The sequence below is a fragment of the Euleptes europaea genome, chromosome 9, assembly GCF_029931775.1.
Source record: "Euleptes europaea isolate rEulEur1 chromosome 9, rEulEur1.hap1, whole genome shotgun sequence".
NCBI lineage: Eukaryota > Metazoa > Chordata > Lepidosauria > Squamata > Sphaerodactylidae > Euleptes > Euleptes europaea.
In genome coordinates this window covers 25,789,511-25,806,770 of record NC_079320.1, presented here as the reverse complement: position 1 = coordinate 25,806,770, position 17,260 = coordinate 25,789,511, and the positions used below count along the sequence as shown (strand labels likewise).

The 17,260-nt window shown below is 44.0% G+C and overlaps 1 protein-coding gene across 6 annotated transcripts in view; it reads left to right on the top strand.

Annotated features, from left to right (window-relative positions):
- The first annotated feature begins 733 nt into the window (after nucleotides 1-733).
- LEF1 (lymphoid enhancer binding factor 1) overlaps nucleotides 734-17,260 on the top strand; it is a 102,128-nt gene continuing 85,601 nt past the window's right edge. For all 6 annotated transcript variants that reach the window (XR_008933505.1, XM_056855322.1, XM_056855324.1 and 3 more), the window contains exons 1-4: nucleotides 734-748; nucleotides 1,524-1,749; nucleotides 4,490-4,553; nucleotides 5,976-6,109. Coding sequence is in view for 5 of the 6 variants with exons in the window: in XM_056855322.1 (XP_056711300.1) it covers nucleotides 1,543-1,749; nucleotides 4,490-4,553; nucleotides 5,976-6,109 (405 nt within the window). In the remaining variant the exon portion in view is untranslated. The remainder of the gene's footprint in view (nucleotides 749-1,523; nucleotides 1,750-4,489; nucleotides 4,554-5,975; nucleotides 6,110-17,260) is intronic.

The following is a 17,260-nucleotide window of genomic DNA, read 5'->3' as shown; positions in this document are numbered from 1 at the left end:
CGTTTCCTGCGAGCGCGGCCCTCCCCAAACCGCTGCACGGCCAGCCGGCTTTCCGAGCCGGGTCCGGGGTTGTTTTCCCCTCCCCTTCTCCTCCGCCGCGCGGAGACGTTTCCCTTTTTTTTCTTCTTCTCCCCCCTCTCTCAAGAGCGTCTATCAATGCGCTGTCAATCAGAGCGGCGGCTTCCCTTTCATCTTCCTTCCTCCCGCCCCCACCCTTTCAACAGAGCCGGCGCGAGAGGGGGGAGGAGGAGGAGGAGGAGGAGTGGGTGGAGGGGATGTTAAAGTTACATTACGGGTGTGGGGAGAGGGAGGGAGGCGCGCACGCATCACGCTCCCGACCGGCTCTCCGCTTGGCACAGCCCCGCGCAGCGAGCTCAGCCCTACTGCGTGCCCGAGCGCAACCTACCCCCGAGAGGCTGCAGAGCCCCCGCGGCCCTCGGGAAGGCGCGCAAAGCCAGAGACGGCGCCTTTCCGGCTTGGGATGGCGCGCTAATTGGGTCGAGAGGAGCAGCTGCTGCGCTTGACAGGCGCGGAGGGCAGCCCGGCCGAGGCTCCGGCGAACTAACTTTGGTTTTCTCTTCGAAGCCGCCTTCCTCCTGTCCGCCAGGAACTTTCCCCCTCCTCACCTGAAGGATTTTTTCCCCCGCCCCTAGACCCGTTGCCAGTACGGTTTTCCTTCCTGGGGACCGAGGAGAGCTGCGCACCGCCAAGAAGACAACTCCTGGCCAGGGACAAAGGCAGAGCCCTGGTGCGTGCGCGCGCCCTGTCCTTTCTTCTTCCCCCCCCCTCACCCCCGGTGAGGTGTCGCTCTGGCCGTTTTCTTCCATCTCGGAGGTGCAGGCCACCAAAAAAGGGAACCCTCTGCGAAAATCTCCCCGCCGCCCTCGTTCCCAGAAGGAGAGAGGCTCGAGGCGGAGGTTCGCCGGCCGAATCCCTCGACTCCTGTCAAAGTTCTTCTGCTCTCTCTCTCTCTTTAAAACCGGACCTTGGTATTTTCTGCGCTTGACCAAAAAAGAGATACCGGGGGGGGGGTTGAAAGAAGAGCTGGCGGGCTGCTGAGGAAACGGGTCGTCTCGAGAGAGACAGACAGACACACACACACAGAGAGAGAGAGGAGACAAAACAAAACTGTGGCAGCGACACCAACTTGACCCGACTTTCCTGTCCTCTGGCGCTACAGACACAACAGAAACCGGGGAGGGGGGTGGCGCGGCGCGTGGGTCTCTTTCCTTTCCCCCTTAGGAGAAAACAGAAAAGCAGCCCAAGCAGCCCAGGCCACTCTTTCCTCTCTCCCCTCCCCCAGGTGTTTGCGTATGGATGGGACCGTGCGGGGGGGGGGGCGGAGGGCAGCGCGTTCGGGCCGGGAGGGGGGCGAGAGCCGGTCTTGAGAGACTTTTTAACTTCCATCATCCCTGTTATTCCTCTCTCTCTCTCTCTTTCTCTCTCGCTGACACCCCCCCCCCGTCCGCTTTCTCCCTCCCTGCCCGCCCGCCCTCCTTTCTTTCTTCCCCGGGGTGGAGCAGCCTCCGACGAGCGGCGACCATGCCTCAGCTCTCGGGGGCCGGAGGCGGCGGCGATCCGGAACTCTGCGCCACCGACGAGATGATCCCTTTCAAAGACGAAGGCGACCCCCAGAAGGAGAAGATCTTCGCGGAGATCAGCCACCCGGAGGAGGAAGGAGACTTGGCCGACATCAAGTCTTCGCTGGTGAACGAGTCGGAAACCACCCCGAATAGCAATGGGCACGAGGTGAGGGGGGTGGGGGCGAGATCTATGGCAAAGGCAACAGCTGATGGAGTGGAACCAACTTGGGGCATTAGCGACGGCCCAAGTGTGAGCAGCAGGGAGCACCGAGGCAATAAAGTTGTGTCCAGGGAAGAGCCCGGTTTCACTCTTTGGGTGGGCTTCTGGGATGGAGAGAGAGAAATAAAAAAACCCCAGTGCTTTCTGTATAAGACCCCCTTATCTTAAACAACAAACCAGGCGTGTCGGTAGCGACTTTCCTGGAATCTCTGCGCGCCAGTGGGCGGCTTTAATGTTTGGAGGCCATAACTGAGTTGGCTCTTGGACGTTCACTTGGGGATATATTTTTTTTGTGTTCGTTTCAAGTGCCGCCGACAAGAGATTTCAGGCAAGCTGCAGGAAGGGTGTGTTGCAGCGTGGAAAACGGGAAGCTGGAAGCCGCCAAGTGGGATACTGTTTTGACCACGGCGCTTTGAAAGCCGATACTCCACAGTTCCCCATGAATGAGTAGCGCTTGGCGTGTGGAGGAGGAAGGGAGCGGAGCCTGGCGCTGGGCTCGCTGCAGCTTTCGACTCGTTCTCGTTTGGAATTGGGGGGGGGGGGGGCGGCCTCAGGCATGCAGGCGTGCACAAAAGGTTGAAGAGGAGCGGCTGTATTGTTTACCCGACGCTTTCATCTTCCAGTCACCCTCCTTGGGTTTAAACATATTTTTGGTCGCGATTCAAGTCGGCTTCTCCCACCTACCTCCACTTTTTTTTCCTTCTCAGTTGTGCTTCACAGGGCTACTTTCTTGTTTTCTTGTGCTTTTGCTATCAAGGTTGAAACGTAAGCCTCCAGCCTGGTCCAAGATTGAAACTTTAGTTAGGTGCCCTGTTCTGAATATTATCAAGGTTGCTCTAGGAGGTGCCCTTGCCTGGATGTACACAGTGAGCAAGGAACAAACAGAATAAATAGAAACACGTGGGTCTCAGCGGGAGCTCTCTAACTCCAGAGGGGGGGGGGTGGATGGATGGGATAAGGGTGTTGGGAACAGGGGCGCTAGGGAGACGCTCTGGAAGCAGCATCTTTCAAAGGAGACAGGGTCTTTTGGTAGGATACAAAGTTTTGAAAGCTATTCCTCAAATAGGTTCGCTGAAGCCAAATTAGGTTTAGGCAGAAAAACCTCCTTGCCAAAAGAAATATCTGCAGGATGAGCTGACTCATACATTTACAAAACTCACAAGTCAGTAGCATCAGGGGCTTGTGTTGGTTTGCTGGAGGGGAGGGGAGTGAACTGGGGAGCATGAGAAGTTTTAGTTTCCCTTAGTCCTGGAGCCTTAGGAGTTTGATGATTGGAACTAGTAGCTGCTTATTAGATGCTATCTCTGCTAGGTCTTAAAGTTTGGGGCAAGTAGACAAGGTGGCTGTTAGTGGTAATAACATAGTCAGAGCAGGGTCCCAAACAAGCATATCTGATGGAAGGGAAGTTCCACTAAAAAAGCAATGGTATTTACAAAAAAGGCTTTTGAGTATAAGTCACATTAAATTCAATAGGACTCTGCAGTAATGTTCTGCAGAAGTAGGCTGCAAATGTGGCTATGTATTTGGATTGGTCATTAAGCATCCAGTGCATAGATGTAGGTTTTGTATTTTCACAGATCTGGGTGCAAAGAATGAAAAAGAGGCACTTGAAAGATTAGCAATTTCTTATTTTAACATTATTGTTTGCAACCCATTTTGTCAAATGTGTGCAGTGGGTCTTACTTTGGAGATGTATATATATATGAGATTTTTGAAGAAAAGTGTCATGAAATGTAGGAAGTACAGGATGAAATACAATTACGTAATAAGGAACTAATAATTTGCTGAACATATTTGGTTTCTATTACTAATGTATGCATGATAGCGTACTGTGGCTGGTACTTGTCCTTGTGTAACTTGATACACAAATGCTGTAATGCACAACTTTTTTTTCCCTTGTGATGATAGAATATAGTATGAGAGCTCTTTCCTCCCTAAATCAGTTTTCATGGCCCAGGAAAAGGCAGGCTTGTATGAATCAGAGGATCATATAATAGCATTAGTCTAGAGTAGCCATGAAATTTCTTGGGTTAAAATCAGCAAGGTCAGAGCATTAGCCATAAACTCTTTAAAGGATTAACATAAACTGTTAGGCAATTTACTAACATTAAAACAAGTTAAAGGGGATTTTTTTTGAAGCTTAGATAAGTTTACAATGCCATTTTTCATTTTAAAAAAAGTAAACGTTGCTTGTATAAAAACCAATTTGAGTGAACACCATTCCTGTTTTTGTTGAAAATAGTGGTATAGGCCCAGCCACACAGTTCTTTAGACAGAAGGCATTTTCATTTGTAGAAGAGGGGGTGGCAATTTCCACCAGTTCCCTCCTCCTATCTCAGAGTCCCAGTTTACCCCTTATGCTGTTTGTAAGGGTCTGCTGACCCTTGGAGCAAAGTTGGGGGCTCAGAAGAAGGGGAAGTGGGAAAACCTTATTTTGTGTACCTAACCAACTGTAGATTTCACATCAGGGATGTTGTACAATTATGGGATGTTAGATACAAATCAGGGATGTTTTGCAAACTGGAAATTTTTTTTAAATCAACCCTCCCCATCCTTGGGGGGGCAGTAACATTGTAAAAAATGTGACTACTGGATTTAGTACATTACTTGTTTTTATTATGGAAAACCGTAAGATATGAAATAAGTAAAATTGAATGGTAATGATATGTCATGATTTTTTGACTAGGTATCCAGGCAAGTCCAAGCTCAGGAATCTTACCATGAGAAGGGCAGAGACCATCCTGAAGAAGGTGAGAAGAATGGATTATTTATTGCTACTTTGCGGTTGTGGAGGTTGAAATGTAAAGCTAACTACGAATAGATACAAATGAACAATATTCTGGAGTTTCCATGTTAAATGCTCAAATTATAACCATGCAGTTGGTATTCTGATGTAAAACAGTTGTGCATATTATTATTATGTACTTTGGCCATCTGATTATTGGGTATTTGACATTTTGTTCTTATTTGAACATGCTTCTCTGTGCCAAGATAATCCTGTGGGTGTGTTTCTTCTCTTATGTCTTTGTGACATATGAATATGCATCATGACATAAGAATACTTCTGCAACTCATGCCTCTGTTCAGAACATTTTAAATATAGCATACATGGTTTAATATGTATACTTCTGGACCACCAGGGATGACAATGGTATTTATTATCTCCATATTATGGTTGTGGTGGGGGTGATTTTAGTAAAGACCCCCTTGTCTCAAAACGTGATGTGGGAATTATTGTCATTCAAACAGCCCACAGATTATATACAAACTGCTAAATTATACAAATGTTTTAGATGTCCCTCAGACCACTTGAGTAGGTGGAAATTTTCAGTGAAGCTGGTTAGGCAGTGTTACTAAGGATGAGATTTTTTCAGTGAGCCTAGTGAAGCAATTGTTAATGCAGAACGTACCAGTGTAGATTTTCAACATGAAATGTTTTCTGTTGGCTGAGAATTACTGGGCAACGGGAGTGAAGGGTTAGGTGATCTTTTCCTATAATTGTAACATGAACTCAGTGTAAAACTCAGCTCTTCAAAATAGCCATTATTATTTAAATTGGATATTAAACAGATTAAAAATGGAGCCCCCTGAGTTGAATAGGCCTTCCACTAGCAGCGGGGTATTGTTGTACATTAGCCTAGACTGATTTTTTTTCTTAATTGCCTCTAATTGGCATGACCAAAATGAACTTGTTCATGCTGCATGTATATAGATTACCAGACGGAAGTAGAAAACAAAAACAGTTGGGATGTTCGGTCTTTTCAAGAGGAAACTGAACATTCTGGCTGCACTTTATAAATAACTTCTGTTTTTAGTTGTGGGGGTATATTAACATATTTGAAATGTTAATATTGTTGGATGTTTGTAAAAAGAGTCAATGTGTACCAAGATTTTATGCCAGAAATCAGTTATTGATGAACATGTTAAATTGCAGAATAGATCTTGAGTCTCTGGGGGAAAGGTGGCCTATTCATTTAAGTAAATAAATAAACGTCTACCTATTTTAATGCTCTCCTTCACATATGTCTAAGAACTTTAAAACCACAAATGCTGACAGTAGAAACAATTATTCCCTCCCCTTGAAATTTAAATATTAATCTTGCCCTGGTGGGGGTTTCTTGTACATTAGAAACTTAAGTAGCAGTTTAATTAATACCTTCTGCTTTTCACAGGAAAACACACAGATGGCGGTTTATACAGTAAAGGACCTTCTTACTCCAGTTATTCTGGGTATATTATGATGCCAAATATGAATAATGATCCATACATGTCCAATGGATCTCTTTCTCCGCCCATACCTAGAACAGTAAGTGCTTTGATTTGTGTATCCATATTGAAAGGGGGGGGAACCCTTTGTGAAAAGACAAGCTTTGTTTACAGATTAACAAGCCTTGGGTTTTGGCAGGATTTGAGAGAAATGCTTACCTCTAATTAAGGTGCTGACAGTGCATTCCTGCTGCTCAAGCTAATTTCTAACTGTGTAAAAGCTTTCTAGGAATTTTGAATACCATACAACAGAGCAAATGGGTTGAACCAGCAGCAATTCTGAATCATACAGAGCAGCTTTTTGGCATGATTTTAGTGGCAGGTATGATGAAGGGGTCACTCTTGTGAAAGTGGGGCCTCCCTAAGCGGATGGAAACAGTTGACAGAGGAGGTTGAGTTCCTTGTAGTGGATACTGTTGCTGAGTTAGAGGAAGCAGTGCAATCCTGATCAGTGCCTTAAATACGTGTGAAGAACTAGTGACCAGTGAGGCAATTCTTTAGATGTTTTGCCTCCTCTGACCACTTGAAAGCAAGTTCTGGTTTGTTGTGCATCCATGTGCATCCCTTTTTATCATGATGTGTTTAAGCAGTATTGTATAGGGAAGGTGATTTTAAAGGCTGGGTGCACATCAACGTAGTTTTCCAATATTTGCTAACTTAACAAAGTCCTAAGTGGTCTTGATCATATTTCTTTCTCTGTTGGGTACTTATTAGTATATATGAAAATGGTAGGGATTTTTATTTCCTTGCTTAAACAACATTAATCCATTGAAGCAGAAGATCATCTTATGAGGACCTTATGAATGTTTAGAGCACTGCTCTGCAACTTAGTTGTCTGAGTGACATAACACACAGTGAGTGTTGTAAAGCAAAGAACATGCCTTTGTATCCTGATTGCATTACAAGAGTCTTGGATATGTATTGCCAAATGTTTACACATTTATTTTTAAAGGGGTACTTGTAAGAGATTTCCAGTACATTTGAACATATACATTTGATAAACTTCTCTGTGCATTTTTTTTGCAGACATATTTAACAGGGAGTTGGAAATGGCTAGACCTAGGACATTTGCATTTGCCATCACATGATGTTTGAAATGGCGTTGTATTTGAGAACTTAGTGTACACTCACCTCTTGATAGTGAAAATAGCACTAATTATTTCCATATAGTGAGCGAATTATGACTTAAAACCCCTTTGAGTTAGATGGGCAGATAAATGATTCTTTATATGCCTACCTGTTGTTTATATATTACATATTTTTAATGTGAAGCCAGCATGTTAAAAGTTTATAAATTCTTTAAATCATGCTGAATTAGTATGTGAAACAGCTGAGGTCCATCATTCTATTGAAGTTATTTCTTGGTTGAGTGTTTTTGCATATTTGTCCAGTGGTCTGGAGGTATGTTTAGGATGGAGAACCGGTTGGCAATTAAGTGCCCATCCTCCAACCATTTTTTCCTTCCCTACAACTGTATTTTCTATCCTTGCTTTGTGTTGCCTTGACAAAAGGGGGTTCAGGAACACATGTTTGCCAAGGTAATGCAAGTTCTACCTTTAGCACAATGGCTTTTTTGGTGGCTTTCATCTTTACCACCTCTTGATTCTCTAGTGTTTGATAAATAAGCAAGAGTCTTGTGGCACCTTAAAGGCTATTGATATTTTATTCCAACACAAGGTTTGGTGAATTAGAGCCAATTTCTTCCTCAATGTTCATTACTCTTATGTAGTAGGGCTTGCGGGGGCGGGGGATAGCAGAGCCAAGGGAATCATGAAAAGGAGGAAGTGGAACATCCTATAAAGTTGATATCCAATTCAGAGGAAATACTCACTAGTTAACATCTGAAATGGGCAGGTAGTCACAAGTTTTGTTAAGACAGTGACAGCTATACTGTCATAAAAATCCTATGTCTCAGTTCAATCTAGGAAGGAAGCTAGTGTGAAACCACTGAATAAATCCTAGTTCAGCCTTTTAATGCAATGCAGTTTTCCTTTGAAGCTCTTTTTGTTGAAGATTTGTGACTCATGGGTTAGAAATAGTGCCCTGGTAGACTGAAAAGTTCTCCTATTGGTTCTGATTATTGTGGTTTTTATTGTCACATTTTTGTCCTTTTATTCTTAGTGTGTCATTTGGAGAGAAAAGAAGGGTGTTGTTAAAAGAAGGCCAAAATGGCATAGCTGAAGTTATGTCCTATAATAGTATTGCCTTGTATATATGAGGGAAAAGTTGGCATCTTGATTTGAGCAGGGCTTGCTCTGTGGATGGTCCATTGTTGGTAAGAAGCTCTTTTAGATTAGGGGATTGTCTATAAACTAGGAAAGGCCTGCCATCCAAGGCCTGTGAAATGAGTATTATTAAGCAGGATGGGCTGTAGTTTACTGAGAGGCAGCATGGTATAATGGTTAAGAGCAGTGGACGGTCCTCTGGAGAACCGGGATTGATCCCCCACTTCTCCACATGAAGACTCCTGGGTGACCTTGGGCTAGTCAAAGTTCTCTCAGAACTTTCTCAGCCCCACCTACCTCAGCCATCTTCTGGGCATGGATTAGGGGTCACTGGGGGTGTGGGTGGGAGGTAGATGTAAATTTCCTACATTGGGCAGGGGGTTGGACTAGATGACCCTGGTGGTCCCTTCCATCTCTATGTTTCTATACCTCCCAAGGTGTCTGTTGTGGGGGAGGCAAGGTGATTGTAAGCCGCTTTGAGATTCCTTTCAGTAGAGAAAAGTGGGGTATAAAAACCAATTCTTCTTCTGATGGCATTCTGGTGTTGTATTCTGGTTGTATTCTGCATGCCCATGTTGTGGGTACCAGTAGTTTTACTGGAAACCTGAAGGCTCGAGATGTTGCTGAATCTGAGGAGGGTAACATGACAAAGTTTGGTAGCAAGGTGTGCTGTTATATAGGACATAATGTTCTTGATGGAGTGTCAACTGTCTTTGCAAGGGATTTCGCTGTTGGCAGGTAAGTGAAGGTGCTCATAGCATAGGACTTAAGGATACAGTCTATATAGCTTCAGACCCCTACAATGATTGTGCTGATTCCTGGAATTACTGCATTTTGGGTAATAGTAAAAAATGATTCCTGAGTTGTGTCCATATAGTTCCTGTACATTTAACTCTTTCTGGTATTTCCCCATGTGATCTGATATTGGTGGTGGAAAGTGCTGTGAAGTTGCAGCCAACTTATGGCGACCGTGTAAAGTTTTCAAGGCAAGAGACATTCAGAGGTGCTTTGCCTTTGCCTGCCCCTCCGTAGCAACCCTGGACTTCCTTGGTGGTCTCCCATTCAAATACTGATCAAGGGCAGCCCTGCTTAGCTTCAAAGATCTGATGAGGTCAAGCTAGCCTGGGCTATTAATGGCTTATAAAATATGCTATTGGAGAATTGTCTCCTGTATATAGTCCAGCTTGTTAATGAAAACTGCCTGTTCCTTGTCTGCCTCTGATTAGTGAGGCCACAATTGCTTATGAGCTTTCTGAATGCATTTCTGCTCTGCTGAGATTGCATTGTAAGTGATGGTGCTTGCTGATTGCTTAAGCTTGGGCTTGATGGTGAAGGTAGAGGGGTAGCCTCCATGTCAGTTTATTGTAGCAAAATAAAACAAAAGGTCCAGCGGCACCTTAAATACTAACATTTATTCCAGCATAGGGTTGCCAACCTCCAGGTACCAACTGGAGATCTCCTGCTATTACAACTGATCTCCAGCTGATAGAGATCAGTTCCCCTGGAGAAAATGGCCGCGTTGTCAATTAGACTCTATGGCATTGAAGTCCCTCCCCTCCCCCAAACCTCACCCTCCTCAGGCTCCGCCCCAAATACCTCCTGCTCCCCTCCCCCAAACCTCACCCTCCTCAGGCTCCGCCCCAAATACCTCCTGCCAGCGGCGAAGAGGGACCTGGCAACCCTGTTCCAGCATGAGCTTTCATGAGTCAGAGCTCACATCCTCAGGTGTAATGAAGATAAAATGATTTTCCTCATACTTTATCAGAAAACTAACAGAAGGGCAGGGGGGAAGAGAGGGAGGCACAGAGGCCTGGTGTCCTGAATGAGGTGTGAGGAACTGGAAGAGATTAGGTTGTTACATATGAGTGAGGTTAGTCTTTAAGGTGCCACTGGACTTCTGTTTTATCATGAAGATGTTCTATGTAAGCGTAGCATTGTGACCGTCAGGAGGGATCCATGAAGCACGGGAAGGGTGGCAGTTGATTATTGATGCACTGTTTTCACTGCTATGTTCTTCTGTATAGAATTGTGGCTTGCTTCCTTTTAGAAAAGTCTTGCGAAATGCGAAAATGTGCAGAGTGTTGTCTTAATGGACTCTGCCTTTTTCTTTTTAACATCCTACATAAAATGAATATAAAGTACAGGTTAACTCATAGTGTCTGAAGACGTAGGCTCTAGTAGGCAAATGTTTGTGCTGGAATAAAATGTTTTGGGTTTTTTTTACTGCTGAAGGTGCCAGAAGACTGCTGCTTGTTTTGTGCTGCAACCATCTAACACAGCGACCCCTCTGGACTTGTTTTAAATTTAAAAAAAAATTATAACTAGAGTGTTAGATTTAAAGGCAGGCAGTTCTTGTGTGATGTGTTGAGCTGACCATTTGTTTGTGGATTTTCTTTATAGTAAGTAGGTGTGGAATTTCATATTAGCATAACAAAGCATCTTGGCTACATCTGTTGCCCAAAGGTGTTAGACAGGATTTGAACCACCTTAGGGCAGTGAATTCTCCCTCCCTGACATTCCTGTGCAGGGAATGTGATGAATTCTGACTCTAGAGGAGTAGCCATGCTAATGTCTTGCACTAACATTAAACAAGTATTCAGTTGCACCTTATTCCAGCATAAACTTTGTTGAGTCAGAGGTCACAAACTGCATCTGATGAACTGAGTTCTGACTCATAATAGATTACACTGGAATAAATTGTTAGCCTTTATGGTACTACTAGACTCGAGTTCAGTTTTGATGAATACTCAGTAAATGGAGTAGAATGTTACTAGATCATCTACTGCTGATAAATGCTTATATAAGCTTTTTCATACGCACATGAATTGTTTGTTAACCAAGGCCAAAATGTTTAATGCATGATCACTCCCTCTCATAGGACAATCCCATATTCAGTCCCACTGACTGCTGAAATTTTTTTAGGAACAGAAATGTGCAAATTAATGTTCTGATGTATTGCAAACACTTATAGCAGAATCAATTGGAAGACAGCTTGTATGTTCTGAAACATCCCATGCAAAACTTGCTTTGCCCTGGCTTCAGTCGTCTTAGAGGGGGAAAGGTGCTATAATTGTGGACGAAAACATGAACAAGTAGAGCATCAAACATCAGAGTGGCTGTTCTTCATAAAACCTCTGCTAACATAAAGAAAAATGTATATGTAAATAACGAGACTGATATTTGTGAATATAGTACATGCCTCTTAATTGGTGGTTTCTATCATAGTGCATGTGTTAAATACTGAAAACCATAGAGAGGAAAACAGTGAACTAAATTTTTGGAGTTTCTAGTCAGACAGTCTCTGTGGAGCATTTTTTTGTCCTCTGAACGTTTGGAAAATTTCCTTGAATGCTCCTCGTTAGGCTATTATACATATCCCCTTCATAAGCTTGTGTGTTCAGCAATTTTTTCAAAAACAATCTGTTTTGCTTTGCTTAGAAGCATCTTGGGTTAGGTTCCCAGTTGGAATGACTGAACTGAACAAAGAATATTGTAGCAACAATGAAAGAACCCTCCTATGTTCTAGAACTGAGAAAGTGGATCTAGAAATAAACAACCGTTTTGACTTACATAGATGCAATTGTTACTAATATTGCAGCAGACTTCCCATCTTAAAGCTTTAACATATTTCAGTTTTAGTGATATCCCAATATTTTTGGCTTGTGATTAAAAAAAACACACACAAAAAAAACAAAGAAGTGTCTCATATTTTATGCTAATTCTAAATGCCTGCTCATGTAGCAAATGTAAACTCAGTTGGGGTTTAAACTCATTGTGCATTTTATGTTGCAGGTCTTCACTTCTCTTATTTCTTGAAAATCTGTAGCCAAGGAAGAAGAAAAATGCCTTTCTTCCCTGCCAGCACACTAACTTGTGCTTTTTTTATTCCTACTTGCACACAGCATGATACACGTGCAATAAGAAAGTACAGAGTAGAGAACAGCAGCAAATGGGATCGACTTCCACTTAACAGAACTTAGGGAACCTTTTGCCAAGACGGTGGGACAGTATAATGATTAACAGCTGGGGTGGTCTTAGTGATTCTGGGGCCCTGGGCAGAAGTGCAGGATGGGTCTGAGCAAGGAGTGACTAGGGTTGCCTGGTCCCTCTTTGCCACCAGTAGGAGGTTTTTTGGCCAGGTTGAGGCAGGTGGGGGGGCATCACCAGAAGCTTGCCGCTTGAGCCCCAAAAGGAGCGGACACAAGAGACCACTGTTTAGCCAATTGCCTAAGCACCACCGGATGGAGTTGGGTGCACATGGCTTTGCTCCAAGTTTGCAACCCAAGCCCCAGATTAGGCAGGTATGAGTGGTGGTGGCGGGAGTCTGCTCTTTTTCTGCTTTTCCCTCTCCCTCAGGGTGGTGTGTGCAGTTGTATGCCCCCCCTCAGCATGAGGCCTGGGGTCAGCTGCCCCTGTTTCATATTGGCAAAGACTGACTCGATTGGCAGAAAGTAGAGGTGCTATGCTAAGATACTCCTTCTGAGATGAAGGCCTGTGGGAACATCTGCTAACTTTTTTGGATGGAAGATGCCCTTGGGTCAATTCATCTTGGTAGCTGGTTTCTGGAAGTGCTCAAAATGAATTATAGTACTTGTTTGTTTTTGTATAATTTCAATCACTTCATGAAATAAATTAACTGTGGCTGTATTGCCTCCTTGGACTACAGTTGGTGCCAAAGAAGTGTTTTTGTAAATGACCACAAGTAGAAAATATGTCTTAGGGATAGGCAATTCCTGGCATATGTGCCAAACTGTGACATGGCAGACCGCTAACCTTGGCACTTACAGCTGGACCTCCACTTAAGGGACGTGGTGAGTCTCTGAGGCACTGGCAGCTGTGCAAAACTTGGCTTGCTACAAGTGAGTGTAGCCGAGGGCAGCCCTCATCCTCTGTTTGCCAACTTACCAACATCTTCACAGCTCGACCTCCAGTTTTTGGGGCACTTGGGCCAAAACATTGCCTACTTGTGATGTAGGTAGAGTCCAGATTAGACGTGGACTCTGATCTGGAGAACCGGGTTTGATTCCCCACTCCCCACCATGAGCAGCGGAGGCTAATCTGGTGAACTGGATTTGTTTCCCCACTCCTACACACGAAGCCAGCTGGGTGACCTTGGACTACTCACAGCTCTCTCAGCCCCACCTACCTCACAGGGTGTCTGTTGTGGGGAGGGGAAGGGAAGGTGATTGTAAGGCGGTTTGAGTCTCCCTTAAGTGGTAAAGAAAGTAGGCATATAAAAACCAACTCTTCTTCTTCTTGTTGTTCTTTTGTGGCTCTTCATTCAGAAGTGTCAAATAGTAAGGAGAACCACAATGTGTATGTGTGTGGTTTTTAGCAAAGAAGCATGGCTTAAGAGAGAGACCCAGCGTGGTATAGTGATTAAGAGTGGTGGTTTGGAGCGGTGGACTCTAATCTGGAGAACCGGGTTTGATTCCCCACTCCTCCACATGAGTGGTGGACACTAATCTGGTGAACAACTCCTACTCATTAAGCCAGCTGAGTGATTTTGGGCTAGTCACAGCTGTCTTAGAGCTCTCTCAGCCTCACCTACCTCACAGGGTGTCTGTTGTGGGGAGGGGAAGGGAAGGTGATTGTAAGCCGATTTGATTCTTCCTTAAGTGGTAGAAAAAGTCAGCATATAAAATCCAACTCTTCTTCTTCTTAATTATTATTATTAGTAAGACTTGTAGTGAATAACCATATATAGTGTGGTGCAGTGGTTAAGAGTGGTGGACTCTAATCTGGTGAACCGGGTTGGTTTCCCCACTCCTACACATGAAACCTGCTGGGTGACCTTGGACCAGTCACAGTTCTCTGAGAACTCTCTCAGCCCCACCTACTTCACAAGGTGCCTGTTGTGGGGGGGGGAGGTGATTGTGAGCCCCTTTGAGACTCTTTAAAGGTGGAGAAAAGGGGGGGTATAAAAATGAACTTTTCTCTTCTACATCAGTGAATGAGCAAATACATGTACTAATGAGAGTGGGTAAGCAAATAGATGTACTAATGGGAGAGTGTAAATAAGTCATACAATTCCTTTGTTTGAAGCACTACTACTTTTTCCCCCAATGCATTTTATTTTTTTGCCTGAAGTTGTTCTGATGGATCTGTTTTCTATAATATTCATTCTGACCACAGCCTAAGCCGCTGCTGCTTTTCCTGTTTTTTGATGCTGGTTTTAACTGTTTCAGACAATCAAATGTACGGTTCCAATTATTTTCTGGGAAAGTATTAACCTTGTAATGGTTTCACTTGGATCAGAACCAAAAAATGTGTGCACGCTTGAAGAATTTGATTTCTGCCTGAGGTTTATAAAGCTCCACCAGTATGCAAAGGAATAAGCTTTGTTGCTTTTATAAATGAAAGCCTGGCAGACACTTACTTGTGTGAGGTGAAAACCATTTCCTTCCATGGAAGTAGGCTGAACATTTACCACAGTAACCTGTGACAGTTTTCCCCAAATCTACAAAACCTTATACCAGCCTTCATATTGGTACTTATCAACAAGTCTGTTAAAGACAAATGTATGAAATTATGTATAATTAGAAATAGCATTTAGCTGTTTTTCACTGAAAGCCAGTGAGGTGTAGTGGTTAAGAGTGCTGGACCAGGATCTGAGAGACTCAGGTTCGAATCCCCAGTCATGCCATGGAAGGTCACTGGATGATCTTGGTCCAGTCACACTCTCAACTTAGCCTACTTTATTGGGTTGTTGTGAAGATAAAATGGAGGAGAGGAGAATGATGCATGTTGCTTTGGGTCCCCATTGGGGAGAAATGTGGAGTACAAATAAATTAAATGAATAAATAAAATAAGATGAGGGATGGAGCAGAAGGCGCCTCTCTAGATACAGGGGACATGGTAGATTTTAATGGAATAGTGAACTCCAATCAGAATGGCTAGAAGCTAAGTTGGAGAGTTCTCCTGTGCCTTTATTAGTTATAGTGAGCAAGAAATTTTGGTGGGTGTGGTTTTGTAAGCAGGAAAGAGAAAAGCAGCACCTGCTTAAACACTTCCTTCTAAGACGTTAAAGATACAGTCCATGTGTTGTCTCTTTTTTGCCTCTGGCTTCTATAAATCTCACTATAAACAATGATAGGGAAAGGATTGGGAATAATTTTCAACAGAGTTGCCATATGCTCTGGAATTAGAGGGTAAATAAAAAGAGTCCCATAACACTTTTTTAAAAAATAATATTTTAAAAATCACATTGCTCTAGTACTTGTTTTGGTTAGCATTTAGAGCTAGTAAAGGACAACCTGTCACATACCAACCGGCCAAGATGCAGCACAAGTAATCAATCAAAATAGGTTGGTTCAGGCCACATGAAACCATGGTTTATTTTGACTGAGGCCAGTTTGAGAAACCAGGGTTCAGCTTGCATTTGATGAATGAATCTTGTGTGTGTGTTAAGTGCCATCAAGTCGCTTCCGACTCATGGCGACCCTATGAATCAATGTCCTCCAAAATGTCCTGTCTTTGACAGCCTTGCTCAGATCTTGGTTTCGTAAAACCTGGTCCAGCACCTTTGTTCTTCCCCTTCCTCCCTACCAGAGACCTGCCTAGGGTTGCCAGCTCTGGGTTGAGAAATACCTGGAGATTTTTGGGGTGGAGCCTGAGGAGGATGGGGTTTGGGGAGGGGAGGGACTTCAATGCCATAAAGTCCAATTGCCAAAGCCACTGAGCCATACATTCCTTCTCAAAGAGTGCCAAATGAAAGTACTAAGCTTTCATGTTAGCCCTTTCCTCATAAAAAAAAATCCAAGCAAAACAGCTTCTCCTGCCTATTTACCGGTAGTACAAACATGCTAATGCAACCAAATACACCCCTCCCAAGCATCTGGCATCTGGTCCACGCTGCAGAAGATGTTTGCAGCAGATCCTGTATACCTCTCCCCCTGCCCACCCCCCCACACACATACAGAATTATTCTGCAGACACAATGGACTTCATGGGAGTTAAATTGAGTAAACAAGGTGCTTGTATACAGCAGTTCATTGCTGGAACATAGGTTGTTAAGAAAACCAAGGCTTTGTTGGCATTGCTGTCCCTCCTCCCCACCAGTTATGCATGGTTGTGCTACATTGCTGAGCCTTTAAGAGGGTGGAGGTGGGAAGAGGAGTCTGTTGTGAGGCAGACTCAGACTTAAAAATGGGGAGAGGAAGATTCTTATCTTCCTCTCTTATCTTATGAGAAGTGGCTAAAGGGAAGGCTGATTTCACTTTGGAGCTGCTCTTACCAGGTGTGGCTGTATCCAGGATTGGTGTGGAGCAACAGCAGGAGACAAACCATTTATTTATTTATTTACTATATGTTTGTCCTACTTTTCTCCTCAGTGGGGACCCAAAGTGGCTATAAATACAATACACTGGGGGGTATACAATAAGGAAAAAGAGAGGTGAATTCAAATTGCCAATCAGGTCCCCCCCCTCTCTCGTTGATCTTCTCCACAGTTCTGGGCTCTGATCCTCAAAACAACATTCTTTTGCTCTCACCTCTGTGCATGCCTGTGCCTTAGATACCTATGTGCAAAGAGAATAAACTCAGTGAGATGTTACTCAGTTGCTGCTAACTAGCAGGATCTTCCCCAGTCCCTCCGCTATCAAATCATGATTAAACCAGGAGTTTGCATTTGTACATAATGCAAAACCATGGTGAATATTAATTGTGGTTAATAAACCAGGTTCACATCCTCATTTTATGGACAAGCCCTGCGGCATAGAGTGGTAAAGCTGCAGTACTGCAGTCAAAGCTCTGCTGACAAGATCACAACCTCAGTTCGATCCCAACAAAAGTTGATTTCAGATTGCCAGCTCAAGGTTTGACTCAGCCTTCCATCCTTCCAAAGTCAGAAAAATGAGGACCCAGCTTGCTGGGGATAAAGTGTAGGTGACTGGGGAAGCCAATGGCAAACCACCCTGTAAACATAGTCTGCCTAGTAAATGTCATGATGTGACGTCACCCCATGG